General features: G+C 46.9%; 2 protein-coding genes across 4 annotated transcripts in view; one reads left to right on the forward strand and one right to left on the reverse strand.

The window, feature by feature from the left end:
- Positions 1 to 25,146, reverse strand: part of ADAMTSL2 (ADAMTS like 2) — a 106,103-nt gene that overhangs the window by 60,297 nt on the left and 20,660 nt on the right. Inside the window, exon 2 of one of the 2 annotated variants that reach the window (XM_054007064.1) lies at positions 18,787 to 18,840. The exons of the other annotated variant lie outside the window; for it this stretch is intronic. The gene's annotated coding sequence lies outside the window, so the exon portion shown is untranslated. The remainder of the gene's footprint in view (positions 1 to 18,786; positions 18,841 to 25,146) is intronic. 2 annotated transcript variants of the gene reach the window in all.
- On the forward strand, positions 1,760 to 15,533 carry MYMK (myomaker, myoblast fusion factor). 2 transcript variants are annotated; one of them, XM_054007069.1, is made up of 5 exons: positions 1,760 to 2,021; positions 4,781 to 4,895; positions 9,154 to 9,302; positions 11,601 to 11,717; positions 14,800 to 15,533. In XM_054007069.1, exons 1-5 carry the CDS (start codon positions 1,887 to 1,889, stop codon positions 14,944 to 14,946), a joined length of 663 nt encoding a protein of 220 aa, XP_053863044.1. In that variant the 5' UTR covers positions 1,760 to 1,886; the 3' UTR covers positions 14,947 to 15,533. The 2 variants fall into 2 exon arrangements, with proteins under 2 accessions (XP_053863044.1, XP_053863045.1); XM_054007070.1 differs by lacking the exon at positions 14,800 to 15,533 and adding an exon at positions 12,446 to 12,528.

Consider the following 25,146-nt stretch of genomic DNA (forward strand, 5'->3'; position numbering starts at 1 on the left):
CATGTAACGGATTGTTACCTGTTGGAATCCTGTGTGGTTTTCCCATTGAATGACTAGTGTGCCTTAACACCCTACCTGAGAAATTATGGAAGGATTACAGCCAATCCTAGGTCTCTGCTTGTTGCAGAAAATAATGAAGGAGACTTTGCATCTGGTATGTTCTTTTCTAGGTGGTGGATCATAGAGAAGTCCACACCCTTATGGCCACTGTTAAGTCTGGAACTTAAATAGCTTCAGATAAGTAAAAGGACACAAGGTCAGCAACAAAAACTCTCCTGTGTATTGTTTTTCCACAGACCGCGTACATTTGAGGTTCATAGATTTTACGGTCAGATAGAACCAATACAAACAGCTGGTCTGTTGCCATCTCATAGGGCCAAGTTTGGCCACTCTTTCTTCTGTCAAGTTCTACCTGACTCCAAGAGCAGTCCAACGATTTCAACTGAATGCAAGTACTACTAAGATTGAGTAAAGTGACCCATACTTTTAAAGTAAGTGGTTTCTATGGAAAACTACTCAGAATGTTAACACGCAACAGGCTAGAGCAGGGGTGGCATGTAAACCGCAGCTCCCAGAGCTGGTTCCAATTTTTTCTTTAAAACTTTTTTTTTTTAAATGGAAAAATGGCTTTTTGAGCTAATGAAAATTTTCTCACCAAACTTTTCATTTTTGTCAAAAAAAATTGGTTTGTTTATTTGAAAACCAAAAATCATGCTTTTTCAGTTTTCAATAACAAAAATGATGGAAAACCTAAAAAATCCACAAAGTGACAACGAACAATATTTTTTGTATCAGAGGGGTAGCCGTGTTAGTCTGGATCTGTAAAAAGCAACAAAGAGTCTTGTGGCACCTTATAGACTAACAGACGTATTGGAGCATAAGCTTTCGTGGGTGAATACCCACTTTGTCAGACGCATAATACGTCTGTTAGTCTATAAGGTGCCACAGGACTCTTTGTTAATATTTTTTGTTTATTTAATACATTTTCAACCTGTTCTAACACCACTTTAAGAGTAGCCCTGGGGGGGCGCTGTGACTCCCTGACACCCCTCTGAGTCAGAATTCTTCCTTTGCTTCCTCTTAGCTGCAGCGGGGAGTAATTTACTCTTGGGCTATCCCAGCAGCACATACAGTACACATAGGCTGACACCACTGCCTGGCCAATGAGTTGAGGAGGTGGAGCTAATCCATCCACTCCCGGCCAAACTGGGAGGTGGTGGAGAAAACCAAGCCTGCAGTCTGCTTACTTCTGGGCTCCTGGATTCAAGGTCCACGTGGCCCATGCGTGGGTACAACCGAATTCCTATGCCCCCTTACCCTCTTGTGCCAGCATGTAATCCATGTCACTAACTGGCCCAAATGAGGCCTGTTCTCCTTTCCAATACACATATGTACACTCTGCTACTGTCAGTGGGAACAAAACTTGACCCATATATGTTGCTTCTCTCTTGACACCATAACAGCCTGTTTACAAAAATGCTGGGCAAGAGTGAGACGTGTCAAAGGGTGTTTTGCTTGGTGGTACAGGGCATTTGTCCCCATTGAGCTCCAATGCATTTCAGGAATGTTAAAAAAAAAAAAAAAAGAGAGAATGTGAAGACCATTTAAAGGGCAAGGCATCAGCTGCTGTGCCATCTTCCCCTTCAGCTGCTGGCACGTGTCATCTGCTGACATCACCTAGAACGAACCCAGCATCAGGGCATTTAAATTTTAAAGCACACTTGCCACAGCTGTTTCCACAACACTCTGTAGTCCCACTTAGAGCTGCTCCATGCTGTCCTTCTGAGTACTCTCTAACCAGCTTTGTTACTGATTTTTTTAAAGGTTTTATTCCTCTGAATAATAATATTCCTCCGAGTTTTCCTGTGATTTTCACCCATCCCCCAATGGGTTCATTAGTTGCCAAGCTTCTTCTCCCAACGATCAGCAGCCTGGTCTTCCTCCCGACCATCAGCATTGCAGCCAAGCGAAGATTCCACATGGAAGCTATGGTTTATTTCTTCACTATGTTCTTTGTTGCGGTAAGAATTCCTTCTGTTTGTTTCGTTGGCAATGTCCTATTTTACCCCTTTTCTGCAGAGTCTCCATTGGGAAACAAACACACAAGTGGGCTGAAAGATTTAAAAACAAACAAACAGGAATCTTATGAAATACTAATGGGAATCTTATGAAAACACCAGACACTGGGAGGGAACATAACGTATTGCGTATCTGAAAAATATCCACTATTGGATGCATTTCCCACTGTGTATTGCCCTGAGTATCCTGAATGAGATTCTTCAGTTTATGGTAACACAGAGCAGTGATCAAAGGGAAATATATTTGAATCCTTTATCGTAATTGCACATTTAGGGTGTGATAGTGTCTGTCAGTTTGTCTGTTACAGTTAGTAAGTGGCCATCCTGTATTTTGGTTTTAAACTGTATTTAAAGTAAGCTGATGTTTTGTAATTTTAGACAAAAGCATGCGGTGGAATTATTGATTTTACAGTAGCTGAATTATGGTGTAAATTAACGCTGGAAAAGGGGGGATTTATGGAGTAGCAGAGGAAAGATTGAGGGAGATGCCACAGAGTTATCAAGAAAGATGATTATTAACCTTCCAGTCTGGCGGAACAGTCTTGAAATTGTACCAGCCTAGACCGAAAACCTATTTGCCCTCCCTTCCCATGATAATAATGGGGGTAGGAAAGCTATTTTGTTCACATGCGCACACGGAAATAATGAATTCACTTGCTCTAGTCATGCAGGTGAGTAGGACTTTGCACAACTGTTCACTCTATTATTATATACACACACTGCTTCACTATACAGAATAGCATTCGCATCATCGACATAGTTACCTTTAAGAGACCATGGGGATGAGCATGGTATAAGAACCTGAACAGAACTGGATTTCTTCCACCATGCCCAATAACTGAACTAATATAATATAATATTTAGCCTTTTTAATCATAGATTTCAAAGCACTTTATAATGGCAAGTAAGAATCGTTACGCCCATGTTACAGATGTAGGGAAACGCAGGCACAGGAAGGTTAAGTGACATACCCAGCATCATCAAAGTACATCGGTGGCAGAGCTAGGAGTAGCACACGTCTCCAGATGCACAATCCAATGCTCCATCCGCAGGGCCATGCTCATCCCTCACTATAAAGGCCAGCCTTGTTAACAGGGGGGAAAAATCCTACTAGCATCTAAAAACCTACCAGACTGGCTAATAAAACCATACCATGCCACGTAAACACATTCGGCACCATTTTAGGACCTATTACAACTCCCACTGAGGCCAATAGAAAACTTGCCAAGGACTTCAATAGGAGGTGGATTGGGCCCATAGAGAATAATCTGAAGATGCAAAATATTAAAATGTAAGAAAAGGGAGACAGCTGTCAGAGTATGTCAGGACAAGCAACGCAGTGTTGCAGCTGCTGCTGCATTGTATAGTCCCACTCAGACTCCCCCACAGGAAATTCTTCAGACCAGTGAAAGCATCTGTCCATCTTAGACAAGTGCTTCTACTTCAGCCAGAAATGCTCTCTCCAGCTCTCTCCTCCCCATCTCCAGCCTTCTCAAAGCCCAGCACCAAGCAGGGGGGGAAAGTTATCTCTATGGCAAAAGCTGCCATAGAAAAGAGAACGGACTGAAGAACTTGCAGCAATTCTCACCGTAAACGATATTGGGATCCCCAGAGAGAAACGCCAGCAAGCATGGTTTAAGGTCTATTTGTCGCCAAATGGGTAAGAGACCAAATCAGGAGAGGGGACCTCGTGGAGTATAGTTGTCAGAGGAAGAAACTAGAGCTAGGCCAATATTTACGACAAAAGAATTCCCACAAATATGCCTTTGATTTTTCCAGTGAATTTCCTTTGCCTGTGCTCATGCCAATTGTGTATGAAAACATTTTGCGAATATTGTAGTGAATGAGTTTACGGGCAGGAACGTCCACTGAACCAGTGAATTTTAAGGGAATGCTGCAGAGGTTGAAACTCACCCTTACACGGCGAAACAGCACAAAGTGTAAATCCCATTTAGGCTCAGTTGTGGGCTGACCCCTGCCTGTGGAAGAATTTCACCCAGAAAACCCATTTTGAATTCTTTCACACCGGAAACATGATCCCGAGAGTAAGGGAAAGGAAGCTCACCATGTAATCTGTGTCTCCATTCGAAACACCTTGATCATCAATCACAGATTCCGGCAATGAGCTGTTCACAGATCAGCTGCAGACCAAGACTTTCAGCAAACGATTTTTCACAATGAATTCATTAGCGAAAAGGATGCTTGTCTACAGGCAACTCGCAAACAGGAATAAAGACAACATTTCTTGAATCAATTATTGAATGAATCACCCAGCTGTAATCAGGACTCCTGGGTTCTGGTCCTGACTGGACCGCTGACTTACTGTATGTCTACTTTGTAATCAGAGATGTGACTGCAACATGTGTAGACATTTGATCTGGGCTGTTCAAGCCTGCCCAGGACCCTGGCTATGTATCTGAGCAGCTAGCCTACACCGCTGCAGCTTCATTACTATTGTTATTCGAGTTAGCTAGTTCAGGTATGTCTACACATACTGCAGCCACACCTCTAGTTGCAGTGTCAGACCTACCCTTAAGGTTGATCCAGTACCTATTGAAATCAAAGGGAGTCTCCTTTTTCTTCAGCGGGCTTTGAATCAAGACTTTATGGCTTGATAAGGAGCAAAGATACAATGGAAACTAACGAATTTCCATGGTCATGTTTTCATTTGTAACGTGCCTTTGTATTATCCTTTTTAATAGATTTACCATGCATGTGATGGACCTGGTTTGTCAGTGCTGTGTTTCATGCGATATGATATCCTGGAGTATTTCAGCATCTACGGGACGGCTTTGTCCATTTGGGTATCACTGATGGGTAAGCAAGAGTCTTTATCGGTTCTTAACATGTTGCAATATTTGTGGGTTGGTGTCTTAGGTACAGGACTTATTGGTGTCTGTGTCACACTGGTTAGTGTGCTTCAGTCATGAGAAAGAGGCTGTCTCCTCTGACCCCCGATCTTAGACAAGCACTTGTCTAAGATCGGACCCAACTTTGAGATGTTCCCTTACGGAACCCAACCCAAGCTGTGGATTCCTATGATTTGAATTGTGCTAGGGCCTCAGGCCTATTATCACAGGCCAGGGTCCCATTGTGCTAGGTGCTGTACAAACTCTGAACAAATAGACAGTACCTGTCCTAAAGAGTGTCTGGAAAAGCTCTGGATCTGGAGACAAGCACTGATTCTTGACAGGTCTGTTTAGGTATTTGTACCACACTCCTCGCCCTGGAAGCCAAGAAGCCCACAGATGGATGTCCACCACCATTATCAACTCCTAAGCACATCTTTTTATGCCAGGGCTCACTTCTTCAAACTCTGGCAAACATACATAAGCAAATCAAAACTAATTTCTTCTAACAAATAAATCCCCCTGGTTTGTCAGGGCCTGATTTTGGCTGTGAGGAAATATCAGAGCGTGTTGGGAAATGGAAAAAATACCTCATTACCCTTTTTTATTTAAAATCTGTGGGTTTTGAGCATTTTCATTTTTTCCTTTCCCCTCCATGTTTCCCATTTCCCTGCTTTATTTTTCCTTTTTCCATAAAGGGAAAAGAAAGGGCAAAGAAAAAAAAAGAACAAAAAAATGCAGAAAAACAAGAGACAAAATTTTCGCTCTCCGATACTGTCCACACATTATTTGAAAAAACTTTTTCACAAGAATTTCTGATTTTGGCAAAAAGGTCAGTTTTCAACAAAAACATGTTTCATTCAAAAAATTCCAACCAGCTCTAGAATATATACTCTCTATCTTGATTCACATGAATGACTGACAAATCACTCAACTCTACCAGCCTTCCCAATGCTCAAGTGAGAGTTTACACGTGCCTTGAGACCATTTTTATCCCCACCTCTCTGGTCTCTTTTGATGGAAGGATGACTTGGCCAATCCCTGCTTTCTATGGCCTTTCAAGGCCAGGGAATCCGGAGCTTATGCAGCATTTACACAGAAGAGGGGGACAGGAGTACTTCACCCCACAACAAGGAACATGATAAACCTTCTGTATGTTAAAATGAGTGTGGGAAAAGTTAATCACAAATATGGTTGAGCTCAACAACAGTTGGAGTATCAAGGGAAGGGTTCAGTTGGTTCCTAGTCTATTCATCATGTTTGAACTCTCCATAGTGATGACTTTAAAAAAATAGGCAAATAAGATTCCAGGGCCACTCTCCACTAGACTATAGCAATTTGAAGGTAAGTGAGATTTAATCTATATATCTTGGCTGGTTGCAGCTAGGTTGAACTTGATTGCTTTATTATTGAATTTTACAAAAAATCAGAACTAAGAGGTTTAAACTATTGACCAGCAGGGAAACAAATTAAAATGCGGACATTTATCCCTGTAAAAATGTGATCCAAGGACATAGAAGGTGTGGCGACTGAAACGCGGGATAGCTTTTCACCGTGTTGCTTGTAAAGATTGAACACACATGTGCGTCCGTCCAGACCCTTGGGCATGTTTCCTGGAATGCAAATCCAGGACAGCCATAACACAGCTGGGTAAGCTGGAAACGCATGGAGCCCACTGGGAGCCATAACTTTTAATCAGTTATTACCTGATTCTGTGCTAAACAAAAGCCTCTAATAATTTACTTGCATTAGCGACTTCAAGGTTCCAAACTTCAAGCAGGTGTCCGTGCAGCTTATGCTGCATCCAGAGCTAGTTAGCAGGATTCAGATCTTAGGGTGGACAGGGCCAGAATAGTCCTATAGGATCACATGTAGAAGATGGTGCAAAGTCGTTAGGGCGGAGGGCTCAAAGTGAAGAGAATAAGGAGGAAGCTAGAGATCCTACCACGGCTGAACCACTGGCTCAATTGTCTCAAGTGCCTTGGCGTGTCCGCCTGGAAAACTGAATATTACGTCGTTCCCCAGGATCTCCTGGGAAAGTTAAATCAACCACCACCCCCTGAAATCTGTAGAGTTTGGTTGGCACTTGCAAAGTCAACTAGGGGAATTTAGCGACACAAGTCCCACTGAAATTAATGGGAGCGGTGTGGCTAAATTCACCATCATCTTTGGAAATCTTAACCTCTCAAAAGTGTCTAAGTCAGGCAGGGCCAAACTGTGGCTCGTGAGCCGCATGTGGTTAAAGTACAGCTCGCGGAGCTCCCCCTCCACACACCCCCATTCTCTGCCTACCAGACTGGGCGTGGGGGGGCTCGGGGCTTCTGCCCTGCATGGAGGGGTGTCTAATCGCTTTAGCCCCGCAGGTGGCCATCAGGGCAGAAGCCCCAAGCCCCGGCAGGTGCCACCCCCTGGGGCTGGTTGTGCGTGTCTTGTGGCTCTTGAACTTCTGAAGATTATTGTGTGTGTCTCGGAGGGTCAGTAAATTTGGCCACCCTAATTGATTTAGAAGCCTAATTTCCATTTTCAAAAGGGACTGAGTCCCTTAAGAGCCTAAATCCCTTTGACTTTCAATGAGACGCAGGCTCCTGAGTGCCTGCGTCACTTATGAAAATGGAATGTAGGTTCCTAAATCTCTGAGACATTTGAAAAGTTTTACCCTTCGTCTCTTTCTGCAAAGGTGCCTTGGAAAGCCCCACACACGAGACCTCTAAGCCATGTGAGCGCTTGTCTGCCCAGCCGTTGGTCTGAAATAATCGTGCAGTTTATATTCCCTACAGATAACACAGCAAGGCCTGTGTCACGCTAGGGTACTAAAGAACTAGATGGGCCCAAGTTCTACCTAAACTATTAACAAGATTTCTGCAGTTGGATCTCCTCATAGCACTTTACTGGGAAGAAATTATCGTCGTGGCTAATATTGTTAGTGGGTCTGTGTTTGTACAGCACCTTGCACAGTAAGGTCCTAGCTTATGACTCAGGCCCCTAGGCAGCACAGTAATACAAATAATAATCACAATTATGTCATGCCACCATGTGGGACAATGGGAAATATCCCCTTTGTGCTACTGCCCAGTACAATACAATGCAGTCTTGTGCCGTTCCAAACCTTAATTGTTTTGACAGACAAGCAGAAAATGTCAGAGACCAGCTTCCTACTGCTTCTCTCGGTCTGTAATTGATGACTTGGGGGAAGGAGGTAGCCAGCTACACAGTGCTAACTGATCCGATCCTGGGCAGTTTGTCAGCTGGGAAAGCCGCCACGTGAAATATTATAAAGCATTGAGTGGGCCATCAGACTGGATGAATATTCCTAGCCCTGTTTGTTCTGCGTGCAGAGAGGGCCAGGTGCTTTAGAACTAGCTGGTCTTAGATTGCTCCATTTTACAGTTGTTCTTAAAAACCTCCGATGGAAGCGATTCTACCACCTCCTTTGGAAGCCTGTTCCAGAGCTTAACTACCCTTGAAGTTAGACAGTTTTTCCTACTATCTAACCTAAATCTCCCCTGCTGCAAATTAAGCCCATTACTTCTCGTCCTACCTTCAACGGACGTGGAGAACAATTGATCACCATCCTCTTGGACAGCAGTTGGTGTCCCCTGTGTAAGATACATTTAGGAATCTCAGTATGTCCCCATTGCACCAAAATGTGCACCAAAGCCCTGTCTGCAGCTAGAATCTCATTCTCTGTGCAAAAGCTTCGCTGTGTCTCCTGCAGGTGTTCTGCTAATCTCCCCTTAACCCCTGCTTGCCTGGAGGCAAGTAGCTCTGGTGACCTCAGTGCTCTTCGATGCTATCTTAGATGCGGCACTGTAGGTGACTCTCTCACCTCTGACTAAAGCTGGCCTCGGTTGAGAAGGAAGGAAGGAAATGAACTGCTGGGTGGAACATTTTCATGAGACATTAAATTACCTTTTTTTTCCCCTCGGAGAGCCTGGGAGTCAGGAGATCTGGGATCTACTCCCAACTCTGCCAGAGATTTCCTGCCCATCCTTGGGCAAGCCACTTTGCCTCTCTATACTTCACTTTCCCCATGCACTGTATAATAATACCAACCTAATAGAGATGTGGTGGGGTTAGGGTCAAATTCTCAAGGCTTCCGTCAGCCATGTTTAGCCCAAAGTGAACCCTTGGATGGAAGGTGCTGTAGAAACACCAAGTATCTGGAGGAAAATCAAAGCAATGGAAGATTAGATGCTCTGATCCTCACTTTGGTTTGTGCCTTGCAGCTCTGGCAGAGTTCGATGAGCCTAAAAGATCGACCTTTGTGATGTTCGGCGTGCTCACTATAGCCGTGAGGATTTACCATGACCGATGGGGATATGGCGTCTACTCGGGACCAATCGGGACGGCCGTCCTTGTGATAACCGTGAAATGGGTAAGCTGGCCACTTTACATGGGCTAAAAGTCACTTCTGGACAGAGAGCTGCCGAGTTCTATCCACCACATCAGTCCCACGTAAGCCCTGAGTTCTGCTTGTACCCACCTCTCAGGCTGCCATCAAAGAACAGATTGGGAATTTCCCAGTAAAGCTTTCAAGCTACAGAGAAGACACTGCCGGGGGAATAATTTTCTTTTCTAAACCAAAGTCTGCTGTGCATGATGACACTGGGGCTGGATTCAGAAGGGAAATGGAGTTATTCTAGGAGAAGAATAAATAGCTTTTCTTGTTCAATGAAAACGGAAAGCGGGCAAGTAGCAAAAAGCTTTTGTGATAATTGCCAGATTTGATTGGTCTGAGCCACTCTAGCGGATCTCATGTTCTTATGTTTCTAGTCATCAAGAATATATTCATGGAGTTTTTACAATAACCAGGAGGTCGTGTGGTCTGGTGAATTGCCCTGAAATCAATGGAAGATTTGCATAAAAACAGGTGGTACCGCAGAGCCATAATTCTGGTTGAACAAACACAGGCCTGATTCTGTTTTAAGGCTACACCACATGGTTTCCAACTTCTGGGGGTAACTAGAAAACAGTGGCCTTCCAAAGGGCATATCATGCCGCAAAACATAGGTTGCTACAGGTCAGATTTATTAGAGAGAGTGTCAGAATTATTAGATATCAGAGGGGCAGCCGTGTTAGTCTGGATCTGTAAAAGCAGCAAAGAGTCCTGTGGCACCTTATAGACTAACAGACGTATTGGAGCATAAGCTTTCGTGGGTGAATACCCATTTCGTCGGATGCAGAGTTATTAGAGAGAGAGAGAGTGAGTGTGTGTGAGTAAACTTGATAGAACATAGATTGTGTAAGCATCATGGGAAATTCAGTGAGCCAAGTCCCAAGTTAATAATGTCACTAACCTTCACCTAAAACCCTGCAGAGAGCTAATACGCCTTTATTAGTATTTATTGTATTACTGTAGAGCCCCTAGAAGCCACAACAAAGATCACAGTCGCATTGTACTAGGTACTGTACAATGCAAACACATAGTCCCTGGCCCAAAGACTTACAGCTAGACATGCAGCAGCCAGCCCCATTTTGCAGATGGGAACTGAAGCACAGAGAGGACTAAGTAACTGGCCCAAGATCATACAGGGAGTCTGTGACAGAGATGGGAATTGAACCTAGATCTCCTGAATCCCAGTCCACTGCCTTAAACACAAGACCAGCCTCCTGCCCAACCCAGAGAAATCTCATGGCTCTCCCATCCCCAGCATACTGTTCTCCATGCACTTTTTAGAGGCCTCACACCCCAGCCCTGAAAAACCAACATACCTTCGAGATAAAGATGGCCCTTCACCCAGACTGCCTCATTCCCCATGATCCTGTGAAAACTTCAAACCAAACACGTCTCTCTTACAGGTGCCATGTCGGATATTCTTCATCATTCTCTTTTCATGGGGCTTTCACTGCCTGGCAGCTGTGTCACCAGACTCCATATGTCCACATTCAATCTTCATGGCGGGAAGCTATGCAATGGATTGGCCACTATGAAGATGGGACATGGACATATGGAGTCTGTTGACCAGGGCCGGCTCCAGGCACCAGCTTAACAAGCAGGTGCTTGGGGCGACCAAGGGAGAGGGGCGGCACCTGCGGCAATTCGGGGGCGGCGGGTCCCTCACTCCCTCTAGGAGCGAAGGACCTGCCGCTGAACTGCTGCCGCCGATCGCGGCTTTTTTTTTTTTTGCTTGGGGCGGCAGAAATGCTGGAGCCGGCCCTGCCGTTGACCCACCTGCCCGGCAGTGAAAGACCCATGAAAAGAGAATGATGAAGAATATCCTGGCATTAGAATAATATATGGCACTCCTGTGGGCAGTTGCATACGAGGATGGGATGCCCAAGGTTAAACTGCCTGCTTCTCAATTATCCTGTTCACTTTCTAAAGCCCAAATTATAGTCAGTGCCTCTGGCAGAAATCTCCAGGGCACTGGGGACCTCTCAGCTCCAAAGAGCTGGCTTTAAAATCCTGTTTTCGATCACAAATGACTACGTGGCTTGGTATTTTAATCAGAGGACATTTTTGTCCACTATCCGGCATAGTCTCTGCTCAAGTGAACCTCTGGTCTGGTCCCAGGCATTAAGAGCTTTAGGATCAAAGAGAGTAACCCACCAGCCAGTCACGATCAGAAGTTTTGCTTGGTTTGCTTTTTACTTGCATGGGATCTTTCAGAAGCTGAACGACGACACTGAACATGGGGTGAAAGGGCTTCACATGCTTTCTGTTCCCTTCCAGCTGCAGAAGATGAAAGAGAAGAGAGGCCTCTACCCAGACAAGAGCGTCTACACACAACAGATAGGTCCAGGCTTCTGCTTTGGGGCGTTAGCACTCATGCTGAGATTCTTTTTTGAGGTACCTGTTTGCACAATAAATTACGGTGATAATGACAGGGTGTGAAGGATATTCCCAGGGTAAGAGGAACTCTGGCTCAAATCCAGCCCAGGCCAGAATTCATCTAAAATTATTGCCTAGTCAGCGGGTCTTAGTCTTAGTCCAGGTGCCAGCGGACAGGTGTCTTTTTCACATATAAAAACCACTGCCAGAGGCTCACCTGAGCAGACACTGTGCTGAGTGGTGGTTTAGGTGCCTACATCTCTGTTTTGGCTCCCTGTGATCCCCAAGACTCCCGCCAAACCCTGTACGCCCCAAACTCACTCGGCACCTAAGTATCAGGTGAAAGGTCCCTCGGTGCCCATGTTACTGCCTCTGAATGTGTGTGTGGCTGCCTCACCCTAAGCGTCTGGAGACCTATCTCCTGCCTAAGCCCCAGAGCAACTCACGAACCAGGGGAAGCCGGGTATTCATCTGCCTAAATCATGTGTGGGGCCCGATCCAGTAGACATATGCAGAGGCCATGTAATGGGTTGGGCCCCATACGAAATCCTGCTGAAGGAGGAAGGGGTGGGGCCACTACCCAGCAGTTAGAGTGCTCACCTGGACTGTCAGAGACCCAGGTTCAATTCCCTTCCTTGTCAGTATCTCCCATTGGCTAGCTTAGGCAGCTCCCCACCTGGCGCGTTGGCTTTTGTGGATTGCATTCTAAGGCGCCTATCTTCCCCATGCATTTTATTGGCTTCTAGGTGCCTCACTCAGACTTTGTGGATCGCAGTGTTGTTTTCTAAGCATCTAAAAAGTGGGCTCTACGACACTGCGTATTGCAACGCCTAAATCCCTTCATGGATCCAACCCTTCATGCCCTAACTCACTGCACCACCATGCCCGGGGAAGCTCTGCTAGAGGTGCTAACGAGACTATTTAAACTGACGGCTTCTCACTGTGGGCATGCCACCCTCTCACGCAGCTCCCCACGGGAATGCCTTCAACCCAGTGAATTGAACAGCTTTGAAAGGAGAAAAACTGGTCTATCAATAGAGCCCTGCAAATCTGGAGATATCCACTTTATAGCCACGGCTATCCATGGACTATGTTTGCAGATTGCAGAGCAGATGTGGATACAAATTTTGTATCTGCGCAGGCCTCTATCTATTAATTGTAACCAGAGTTGGGCAAAGAATTTATAGCAAATAATTTAGTTGATAAAGATTTTTTGCCTCTTTTTCCAGTTGTCTGTGGACAGCTCACAATTTTCTCTGGTGGGGGGGCCGCTTGAAAATATGGCCATGTGTAATTTAGCCAAAGGTCAAAACACAAATCAGAGTCAGAGTGAGGAACAGAACCCAGGAGTTCTGATGAAGGGCCTGATCCAATGTCCACTGAACTCAGTGGAAGGACGCTGATTGACTCCAATGGGCATTGGATTGGGCCCTAAATCTTCTGTTGTAACCAGTAGACTATACTCTTTTCCTGTATAGAAGGTCCTACGTCACCAATGTCCATGAAGGAAAGGAGAGAGGAATAAGATAACACTCTTGACACAGCCTCTAGCTGATCATGTGTTCAGCTGTTGCGTTACTGCCATTTTTTGCATTGGGAGCAAATCGATACGACTTCACAGGGATGCCAGAGGATTATTTTTCAAAGCTTTAAGTAATTGCAATTTCTAGCAGAACATAAAAGTGTCACTTAGCACAAATTCCCCTCCCCCCCCCCCATCCACAATCTCCTCCTTCCTTCTGCTTGAGCTTCTCCTAAGCACGGTAATGAAACACTTCATTCAAGAGCAGGGAAATGTGCAAATCTGCAGGTGTTAAATCCACTTTACTTTTCCACCGTTGCCCGTTTAAGGCAGGAAGCCCTTTTTCAACACTGAAGGGAGGCAGAGGTCTCAGGATCTCATTCCTGGGGTGGTGGGCGTGGCCAGTATTGCCCAGATGGCCTGTAAGAGAGGACGGGTAGGCCGTGTACACACAGCATTTCTCAGTGATGCTCCTCGAAGAGCGAGATTTTCCAAAGAGCTCGGTGCTCCCATTGAGGGTCCTGAATAGAGGTCCCATTTTCAGAAGTCCTCTGCATTCATCCTGGCCAAAATAGAAGCCAATCTCTTTTGGAAACTTGGTCTTGTTACGGAGGGAAACCACACTGGGTCAGGTAGTTGTGAGCCTATTTGGACACAGCTCCTTTGTGGGAGACCACGAGGAGCAAATATGTTCACACTGTAAGGGTGAAATTACACCAGAGACCAGCCTCATGAGGGCATATTCTATGTCTGTGGGGATTGGCCAATACTGGGTCTAAGTTCAGGCATACCAAAGCAGTTGAAGGTTGCTGTACCATCTTAGGTGAGAGGTACTGCAATTTCTGGCCGTTAGGATGATTCAAAAGGCGTTGATAGTGAGTTGCTAGATGCTATCCCATGGTCTCTTAATCTCAGAGCCTCAAGCCATACTGGTATCTCTGTGACACTGCACACGGCACATCACCAGAGCTTCCCACACAGGAGGCTGAAGCAGCAACAGCCAGCCAGAGCTCAGCAAAAAGTGCCACAAACAGTCCACCTCTCTTTTGTTTTCCCTTTCTGTGAGCATCCATGTGACTGGCCTTTACTAGCATGAGCGGCCTTCAGAGTGCAACCTTTCAGCATGCACATCCAAGCATCAGCAGAGAGCTAAATATAGGACAGTGGCAGAGAACTCGTTTTAAATCTGGTTCCTGCAGCAGGCATTCACACCAGAAATCTGCTGATGGGTCTGATCCAAAGTCCACTGCAGTCAATGGAAAGACTGCTGCTGACTTCAATGGGTTTTGGATCAGGCCCTATAAGAGCATTGCTCATCCAGTCAGGGAACAGAAATAATACCATGTGATTTATTTGACCAATTGCAACTAAGCAGCACAGCTTGAATTTCAAATAGCAAAGCACTGAGTGAAGGGAAAAAGGCTGAATGGGGTCCCAGGGCAGAGAACCATGGGATTAAATCTGTCCTGGGTGTATATGAAATATACTAAAATTTCAGAGATGTGAAAATCTTGAACCCAGAGAGGACCCAAATCCTCCAGCAGTGGAAACTCTCACTGACGGTCTCTTTGGTTGCAGGAGTGGGATTACACCTATGTGCATAGCTTCTACCATTGTGCCTTGGCCATGTCCTTTGTCCTGTTGCTGCCCAAGGTGAACAAGAAGGCAGGGAATGCAGGAAACCCCGCCAAACTGGACTGCTCCACTCTCTGCTGCTGCGTGTGATAAGATTCTCCCCCTGCCTGGAGACTGGGGCGTCTGTATCTCAACATGCACCTGTTCACCACCTTGAAGGACCGTATGAAAGTTATGCAGCACTCGCTCTTTATTCCGGTCGGGATCGTGACCAGAAACAAGCTGCCAGCTGTGAAGCTTTTTTTCCTACGGTGGAAAAGAATTCCACTGCCACCCCCCACACCAAAATGCAGGTTGTTACAAATTTTTAATTTGCTGATGAACAAAACTGGTCCTATTCAACCTGAAAGGCCTTGTCTCTTGGCCATCATTCATACCAGAGGCTTCCATGTGCCCATGTAGCCAGCTGATAACTTTCTCCGTAACTGTGTGTATATTCCCCAAAGAGAAACTTTTGTCCACCTTAGAGAAGTCCTGGCTGGCAAGTGATTCTGTCCATTGGCTACTGAGTAAATCCAGCAGGTCTTTGCCTCCCACAGAGAGTTCGGTGGGCCACATATCCCTATGGGGCATCACATTTTGTTTGCCTTTGGAAATGAGCGTTAATGTTGCACTTTGCACACTTGCAAGTGTGAGTTTGCTAAGCCTGAGTGGGTTTTTGCTTTTTGTAACACTGAAATAACAGAGCCTGTATTTTTGCTAGAAATTTACTATTTTATTTACAGCTTCTCTTAACATTATATGTTTAACATGTTGATTTTGTAAGTCTGGCTCAACTGAACCTTTAACACTGTGATTTGGGTACAAAGCAGATACCAGAGTTGAGGGTCACACCACTACCCTAGCCTTAATGTCATGATTAGATGTTTAGAGAGAGCCACGAATGTACAGGGCACCTTACACAGAGAGAGGAGACAGGATCCCTGACAAACACAAGAAAAGACAACTGTGCAGAAGGGGTGAGGGGAAGGTTTGTGAGGAATTGACTGAAGAGGAATGTGAAGGAGGAGAGAGGACAAAGAGGGACTGTCCCAGGTATAAAGAGCAGCATGACTATTGGCCCAAAGGCCATGGCCCTGAATGACCGAGGAGGCCGGCTGAAATCTGAGGCTACATGCACCTTAGATGGGAGAGGATCTGAATCCAACCTGCTGCTCTGAAGATCCTGCGGGGGCACTGGCAGGGTTCCGGGAGGGGGGCATAGGTAGCATAGCTTGGAACTCTGGTGCACAGAGCCTCCAGGTCTTTGTTCACCCGTCGACTCTCTCAGCTGGTGCCTGGAGCTCTTGCAAATACTGAGCAAACCCCCGATGCTCTGGTTTCACTCAGACTCACTCCTCACTCAGCCAAACTGCTCGGCAAAGTCAATGGCAGTTTTGCCCGAGTGAATGAGAAGCTGAAGGATTTGGCCCCCGGCTACATCCTCTCCTCTGCCAAATCCACTCCGCCTCAGAGTGAGCGGCAACACTGGGCACTTTGTGCTTGCGAACCTGTTTGGCTCACACATCCACCAGGTGCGCTTGCACAGAAGCTCATTAGTATGTAAACTACATGGAAAATTAGAGGCACAGAAAGAAGCTCCTGGAAGGGCGGGGAAGAGCTGTAACCCTATAACATCCCATCGAATAGACTATTTACTCTAGCAGAAGTGTATGATTAATTTAGACTGTCTGGGAGAAAAGCCAAGACTATATGTCATGGACAATTAGAGTAGTATTGATATACAGTGATGTCCATTGAAGGCCTGCCTTAAGCCTGGGTGCCTTGGGAACAGAACTCCATGGGGGTCATTCATCAGAGCAGCCTCTTGCGTGCAGGGCGACAACCAAAAATGAATGAGCTTCCAATAAAAACACAAATAAATAAAAAAGCACAACGGGCCCAGCCGCCACTGAGAGACTGGTGCTGCCAGGGTACCACCAATGCTGCCGTGGCCTCCAGGTACACACAGACATCCCATAGTCTTGTGCCTACAGCACGGGTCACATGCAGGGCTAGATTTCCCAGCTTATCACTCAATCAGACACCTATACAAGTGGTTTTCCAAAGAGATGAGCATGGTGGGTCCCCTGGTTGCCCCATGCTGTATAGCCACCGGGCATTCACATTTTGTCCCTTGCAAGCATGGTTTTTGAAGTGATCCTTCCCCATCTAGAGGTTGCTCGGAGTGCCCATTAGATGGCTCAGATGTCTTCGTTAGAGCACATGGAGGTCTCAAGGTTATTCGGGGGAGAGGAGGGCGCTTACCCACAGCGCGCGATAAGCATTCCTGCCTGGCGTCGGAAGGAGCATTCTGCAAAGGAACACTGCCCAGCCCTTAGAAATCTGTGTCAAATGCAAACTTCAATAGCCAATGAACAAACAGAAGACCGCACCCAAACAGAATATATTTCCCAGGCATGGAGGGACCACAGCCGCCTGCTTAGGAAATGGATGATCTTGTGGATACGCTGCTGGATTGGAAAGCAGGTGCTCTGCCACCGGCAAGTCACTCGGTCTCTCTCTGACTCAGCTCCTCATCTGTAGAAGTGGGACGATAAGACTTCCCAACCCCCGTTCAGATACTAAAGTTATTGGGGTCTGTACGAGTACCTGCATCAATCATCTAATCTTAACTCTAGGGTTTAAACGAGCACACATTTTTAAAAGACACCCGACAGCCAAATGTACCGTACAATCCAATACCAACTCAAAGCTACCTGGGACAACTGGCCTTCAGCTTGCACACTCCACCCAACCCCCAGCGGTCTCTTTACTCACCTGCTGCACCTGGTCCTCACCGTAGATTGTGAGCTCTCTGAAGCATAGATTGCCATTGTTTTGGCCCCTAGCACAAAGAGGCCCTGAACCCTGACTGGGGCCCTAGATGCTTCTGCAATATGAACAATCAGCATCACCATAAGCGTGAGCTCTGGGCAGAGCATCAGCTGTAGTTTAATTTGCTGGATTTATGAGCGTGCTGCAGAAAAATAATTTCAAAGTAACCATTTGCATGTATTTAACTTGCCCGTTCTGCAATTGTTTTTTTAAGGGGGGTGGGGAGGAAAACCGTTTATGGAAGGCTTTAAAAAAATGTATTTGTAGCACAAGGAAGTGGACTAGTTCCTACATAATTACAGTTTTCTACGAAACGTGTATTATGGACCCATTTGGACCAAACAGCATGTGCCTTCTACAGACCTCCATTTTCAAAAGCCACTAGTGATTTTGGGGATTTTTGAGACACTTTAAAGAAGTCTGATTTTCCGGAGGCGGGTGCTCAGTATTTTCTGTACATCAGGCCCCTTTACACTGTCTCAAGTTAGGCCCCCAAAATCGCTAGTCCCTTTCAAAAAAATTTAGGCCACATTTTTTAGGGGAAAAAAAACCACATATTACTGAGCCAATGAAACCGTTCCGAATACAGACACTTATCACTTAAATACAGACACAGCACTCTTCTTAAGGTAGCCCCGAGGGGCTACCACTAAAATTGGGCTGCCCTCTGCTAGGCGCTCTATATACATACAGTAAGAGACGGCCAATTACTTGGACAGAATGTGCGCAAAGCACTCTAATGGCCTTACTAAGAGCTGTTACATAAATGCAATGTATTATGATTACTGAATGCGAGGAAACAAATGGATCCAGAAAGGCACGGGAGTCAGACATGCTTTCAAAATATGTTATGCATTTCAGACAAACAAACAAGCAGTTTGGCAAACTCAGGGCAAAGAAGCGAAAGCCCGGCTAAGTCAATTAGAGCTGCATGAGCCCACCAAGCTGCTGCTCACACCTGCCCTGTAGTTAGGTGTTATATAAAAAAAAGTTTAAACTGGTCTATTGTATAGTAATAAAATACCAGGCAAGGGACATTTTCCCCCTTGTGCTGATGCAACAGGGATCTGCACTGACGGGGCAAACCTCCAAAAAAAGAAAAAAAGCACTTACCCTAGCAACTGCTGTAATATATGGCAAGGGGGTCTCTGGAATAGCAACTGCCTCCTTAAAAGGGACACAAAAGAGCAGAAGGATGTAAAAAACCTGACCCTTTATTCAAAGCGACTAGGAGATAAATATTTAAAGAGGTTAAAGGAGCTCAGGGGGAGATTTTCAAAGGACACAAAGGACAGATAAGGAGTCCAGCTTCCATTGAAAAACAGTGGGAGCTGGGAGCCTCGAGTGAGACTTTCAACGGCACCAAGGTGACTTAGGAGCACAGTGAAAGTCAAGGGCACCAGTGCGCCTAAGTCACTTTGTTGCATCTGGAAATCCCACCTCCCATTCATGCCTTTGAAAAGCTTCATACACACATGCAAGCTCGGTGCAGCGGCATCAAAGGGGGCTGGACTAACCCTATGCCAGTTTAAAACACAAAGGAGGCAGAAGAATTATCGAGGGTGGCACCGTGGAGAGAATCAGCCGGGAACAATGAGCAGAAAGGGAAATTTACATTGAACATCCGGGGACATGTCCCAGCAGGGAGCTCTCAAAGAGAGTGGGATATTTCACCCCAGGGAAGGAGCAGATGCCCCACTGCTCGGGACATTACAAACCACTCTGCACAAACTACTCTTTAATCCCATCTCTATCTGTTCCACCCACCCTCCGTGCTGCTGTTGCTAAAGGGGGACAGTGTGGGACCTTCTTGGCCTTAAAAGCAGCGCTCTACGTTGGCAGGACGGCGTGGGGGAAGCTGGCTTTGCTGCTGCCCAGGCTGTCCCTGTTCTACCGACGCACAGCAGACTTTGGCAAACGAAATAAAACAAAAAACCATGGCAAAACATCGAGATGTCAAGGGCCTGAAGTCTGGAGCCCCAATGAGAAAACCTTGCTGCCCGTCTTCGGAACGCATAGCAGGAGCGTCCCTGGGGATCTGAACAGCTCCTGCAGGGCCTTGGGGGAGGGTGCCTCAGCCAGTTTAAGCACAAGCATGGACATTTTCAAAAGAGGCCACTAATTCCGCATGTCTCCAGTTTTGGATGCCCAAACTGGAGACATCCTGGGCCTGATTTTAATGGGTGCCTAGCCTGGTTAAAGCCAGTGGGAACTCAGCACCTCCAAAAATCAGTCTCAAGGTTAAACAGCCAAAACCCAAGGCAGCCGGAAACAGAGGCCACTGTAGAAAATACGGCCGCTGAGCTTTAAAACTAGGAGGGAGATTTTCAGCGGCACAAATGGCAGCGAGGTGGCCCTGTCTGCTTCCTGGGGACAGCAAGGTGCTCACCGGCTATCTCAGCCACTGAGGATCTTCCCCAACGTCTCTGGGAGCCTCCCCCCCCCCCGCCCCGGCCCAGACAAGCAGCTGCTTTCTGCAATCCTCACCCAGCCAAATTCTGGTCTTGGTTATGCCAGTGCAACTCTACTGACGGCAGTGGAATTGCCCCAAGGTAGCCGAGAGAGCAGAATACGACCCCACTGATGTCAAGGAGATGTGCCCATGCCAGGGCAGAGCTGGGACTGTAGGACTCAGCCATAAAGGCTTGATCCCAAACTCACTGAAATCAAGGCAAAACTCCCACTGGTTTAAATGGCGCAGGATCAGGCCCCACATACGTGACGTTGCTGACATGCAGTACAATACCCATAGTGCCATCCCCCTACCACGGGTGCCAATATTTCCTATAAACAGATAACAGAACAAAGCAAACCCGCTCCCCTCTTTACCAAGCAAAAGTCAGGCTTTCTTATGAGAGGCACAACAGCCGAATTCTGTATCTCGGAGGCAGGATATCCCATGCAATACAAATGAAGAGAAATATTATAAACATTTACAGCAACGTAGACAAAACAGTCTCTTGTAACCTTTTAGCGCGGTGGAGAGTTTTGCCTGTAACAGTTCTTGAGCCTCTGCCAAAAATTCTTGCTGTTTTCATAAGAGTAGGTGTTTTTGTCTAAGGTGCAGTCTGAGTGCTGTGACCTTTGTCATGTCTGCTACTGAAATTTCCTGCCTCTCTGTTATTCTCCTCTTCAGTAAGACGATATGAAACCCAAAACTTTTATTGCCCCTTTTAAAGCGTCTTTATAGCTCCCCGTCTACTTCATATAGTGTCTTATTCTCCAACACTGGGATATTACTTATGGGATCTGTGCTTGACGCTGCAAAAGGCATTTGGGTTTCACAGCCCAAACTGCCTGGGCTTTTTAAGGGGGGGAGCGGATAAGAAAAAAGAAATGAGATGGGAGAGATTCTGCGTTTTAATTTAATAGGGCTTCTCCGTCTGTGTACAGGGCACAGGCACCATGTGCGGCTGATACAGGGCAAGATTCTGCAAGCTTTACTCATGCGGAGTTAGCTTCTCATTCATGCAGACATGTACTACTCCGTATGTGGATGGGGTGCAGAGCCCGGCTGGGGATAAATAAGGTGGGGGGGAGCGGCACCGCTCTGTCTTTTAAATTGTGCAATACCCTCAGCCTGGTTCGGCGGAGTGATGGTTTTAAAGGGTTCCCCTTTTCTCTTTTCCTATTTGCCCTTATCAGATGTGCAGCATGCCGCTATCACGCCTCTCGGCTACTGCTCAGGTGCGCGGAGGCACTACAGCTCGTGCATAATGCCACAACTTCTCTGCTGAGGGGGGCTTCCAGCAGGGAGCATCTTTCCCTGTTATCTGCACTGCAGTAGAGACCAGGACCCCACCATGCAAGGCGCTGGACAAACACAGACCCCCACACACACACCTGACAACCAGAACAAACAAAGATGGCCACCTGCCCCACAGAATTTACAATCCAGTCGAGGCTCTACGGTCTCCACTGGCTTCTGCTTCCTTCCCAGCCATTGGTGTTCAACTTACACAGCTCTAGGGGCTGGAGCAGCTACACGACCCACGTCCCCACACTGAGGGCAGGTGGAGCTTCAGGAAGGTGTAGGCTTCATTGCTCAGGAGATGGCTTTGTGTCTGGCCACCTCTGCTGACAGGTGAGAAGAGGCTACGGCCCTGTTCCCCCTGTGTCCTCGGCACCTCCCTTTTGGAGAGGTTTGGCACCCGTCAATCTCTACGCTCTCCGGAGCACAGGTGTGCAAGGCGAAGAAACCACCTCCGCTGCTAGTCACTTGAGCAGGGACTGAGCACAATCCAACTCTGTACAGCTTGGGTCCTGGCTCCTCAGGCCACGCAGAGGAGTTAGAGACACCCACCCACAGAATTAAATGGGACGGGCTCGTGACAGGGCACACGCCACTCTACAACTCGTCACCGCCACTGCCTCCCCCCCCCACAAGAGACTGATTCATTGACCTTCTCGGGGCACCGCAAAGCATTTTGCCCAAGGAGCTATCGAGAGGGATGCAAGTTCATTTCCTGCATGGGGAGGCAGAGTTGGAGACTCCGGTGCAGTTTTTAAAGGGCTTTGTATTCATTAGTGAATGCGGTTTCAGTCACACACTCGGAGCAGGAAACGCCCAGAACTCAGTTCAGCTGCGACGGAGACAGAACCTGAGAGATCCCTTAGAACCAAACCTCCCAGCTGAGAGCATCAGCTCAGCTCATACTAGGGCCAGAGAAAAACGTGTTCGGTGTTATTTTTATCCGGCACAGTAGGTAGACATGGTGCTTTACAGCTTGAAAAGTACACAGTATGGTCAATAATGCTTAGCATTTCCAGGGCACCCTCCATCCTCCCATGCCTCATGCCACCCCTGTGACGGGACTACGTAGTAGCTCCATTTTACAGAGTAATGGGCCCAACACAGTGGGGCTCTGGCCTCTAGGGGCTGTGGCGATACAAATAATAACGCATTGCACTTGTGCAGCACTGGTTCGTGGTGGATCTCAAAGCCCTTCACAAACGTCTGTCCACGTCATTAGCCACATTCTAAGGAGAGGGAAACTGATGCACAGAGATGGGGAGGGACTGGCCCCATGCTTCAGATTAAGTCAGTGTCCGCGTGTGGATTGGAAGCCAGGAGTTCCTGGCCCCCAGACCTTTATGCAGAGCACGAGATCCCACCCTTCCCAGGCGATCAAAAGAAGTCTCTGTCTTGAAGAGTTTATACTCTAAGAGCCTGAGCCTGCTAGGTGCTGGCCATTCTCAACATCCCCTTCAAATCCGTGCTCAGCACCTGGCAGGATCCAACCTAATGGCCCAGGTACAGCACAGCCAAGGAGCAGCTGGCAGGCATTGTGGAACAAAAGGGCTCTTCGAAATGCTCTGAAGCTGGAGAGGGAGAGCGTTTGGCAGAGAGGGACGGGGAGACTGCTCCAAGCACACGGGCTAGGCACCAGGAAAGAGAGGATTCCAGTCGGGAGTGGGAGAAGGCGACCGAGAGGCACTCGGGGGTAGAGATGTGGACAGCAGTTGGGAAGTGGGAGGGAAGGAGGGCTCAGCGGGGGCTGCAGAGCTTCAGAATCACGCTGGGGAAGTGGGAAGGTCCTGAAGACAGCAAACTCCCTGGCCAGCCTCCAGCTCCCGCCCTAGTTCAATTATCAGCCCTTCCTCCGTTATGTAAAATGGGTTCTCACTGCACAGGTTAGTGCAGCGACTGCAAATGCTCTGGGGTCACTGAGGCCACAAACTCAGGGGTGAGAGGTTTCATTTGGAAGAGCAGTGAGGACCTGATCCCGCTCCCAGCGGGCAATGGGAGTGAGATCGCCCCTCTCCGCACCAGTTATGTGGGTGCGTGAAGCAGGACTAGCCAGGTGAAGACATATAATCTCGGTCTCTGCTGCCAGATATATTGGGCACTCAATAAAATGTCTTATCAGCATGTGGGCTTTGAAAGATTGGCTTGGTTTTTTCCACACATCATTCCCCGCCCCTCTCTCTGTGCAGCAGACACCCAGCCAAATCCACTGCGTTATTTCACAGACAGCAGGGTCTATTTTTTCCTAACTTTTTTTTTTTGTATCCTCCAAACCACGGCATCCTCCAAGGTCCATCGCTCTGAGTAGTAACATACAAGCTCATTATGAACAGTGACAGAACAACCCAAGGTTATGCACCGAACAGGACACTTGAGGAAAGGTTGCTCTCTCCGGTGCAAGGCTAGAGAAATCCTGCTTTTAATTCCCTCAAAATTCAAGCGTGAATGTGAGTCCTCAAGGAACTGAGCGACTGAGAGAAGCAGAGACAGCCAGGACACCATGAGAAGCACCACACAAGGGGCTCGCTCAGACCTCTGTCAGTACACTCCAATCCTGACACGTGGCCTTCCCTTCCAGGCCCCGGCCTCTGAGCTGCAGAAATCCATCACACAATCTGGCACCATTACAACATGGAAAGAACAAGGAATGAGATGAGACCACCAACCAAAGCTCACTTTCATGGGTAACCTGATGGATCTGAACCTGTGTCTACAGAGGTGAAAGAGTGTTCTTATCTGTGTGACTAGCCCCCAGAGGCCACAAATGGGATCAGGACCCCTTTGCACTGGGCACTGGACAAATGCACTGTAAGAGACAGTCCCCACCTCTGAGAGCTTAGAGTCTAAAGAGACAAGACAGACCAAAGGGGGAAGAGGAAACAGAAGCACAGAGAAACCAAACGATTTGCCCAAGGTCACCCAGCAGATCAGTGGCAGAGCCAGGAATAGTTCTCTGGGCTCCTGATTCCCAGGCCTGTGCACTATGCACTAAACCTCACCACCTGCCCCACAAATCACTGAAAACCGTATATAATGGTGCCTGATTGTGCATTCCTGGTTCACCCGAGAGTCTTAGTGGCTTCAGTGGGAGTTTTAGGTGCATCCAGCATGCAGGACTGGATTCACTACCTATGGTGCAGCGATACAGAAATAATAAAAGCTTTCAAATAGACGGTTTTAAATATAAGAATAAAAAGTCCCACTATCTGTAAAACTACATGGGGCAGCGTAGAGGATGGCTTTAGAACAGATGTTACTACATTGTTCTGAAAAGTGATACCAATCCAGTATTAATATGTTAGTCTATAATGCTTCCAGATTTACCCTCACTGACATCCAGATAGGATTGAGTCTGATTTTGACATAAGTTTTTTTTTAAAAAACACATGCAACAAGCAGTAAAATTAAGAGGAAGCACAAAATGCAATGCAGGAGGCACATACCCCCTAGCAGTCGGCTCCCGGTCCAAATGTTTATTGCCCTCTTGATATTGATCTAGATGAGATTACCAATTTCCAACAATTTGGGAGCATGTGTGTAGTGCTCTTGAGTTCGATTGAGAATTAGATATTGCGGCATACAGGTAGGCTGGTAATCTAATATCCAAAACATTCTATACGTTCTGCAAGATGGGATCATCTTTACCTGTCGGTAGCAATTCCCAGTAGCCCTTTCAATTTAATGTTGCATGAGTTGGATCGACTACAGAATTGGAATTCCAATGG

Source organism: Malaclemys terrapin, chromosome 17 (genome assembly GCF_027887155.1).
Source record: "Malaclemys terrapin pileata isolate rMalTer1 chromosome 17, rMalTer1.hap1, whole genome shotgun sequence".
Lineage (NCBI taxonomy): Eukaryota > Metazoa > Chordata > Testudines > Emydidae > Malaclemys > Malaclemys terrapin.

Bases quoted from the DNA above. Each gene is read 5' to 3' on its own strand.
- MYMK (XM_054007069.1), top strand. From the start codon at position 1,887: ATGGGTTCATTAGTTGCCAAGCTTCTTCTCCCAACGATCAGCAGCCTG. The intron at 2,022-4,780 runs GTAAGAATTCCT...CCTTTTTAATAG, and splicing joins TCACTATGTTCTTTGTTGCG to ATTTACCATGCATGTGATGG. The intron at 4,896-9,153 runs GTAAGCAAGAGT...TGTGCCTTGCAG, and splicing joins CATTTGGGTATCACTGATGG to CTCTGGCAGAGTTCGATGAG.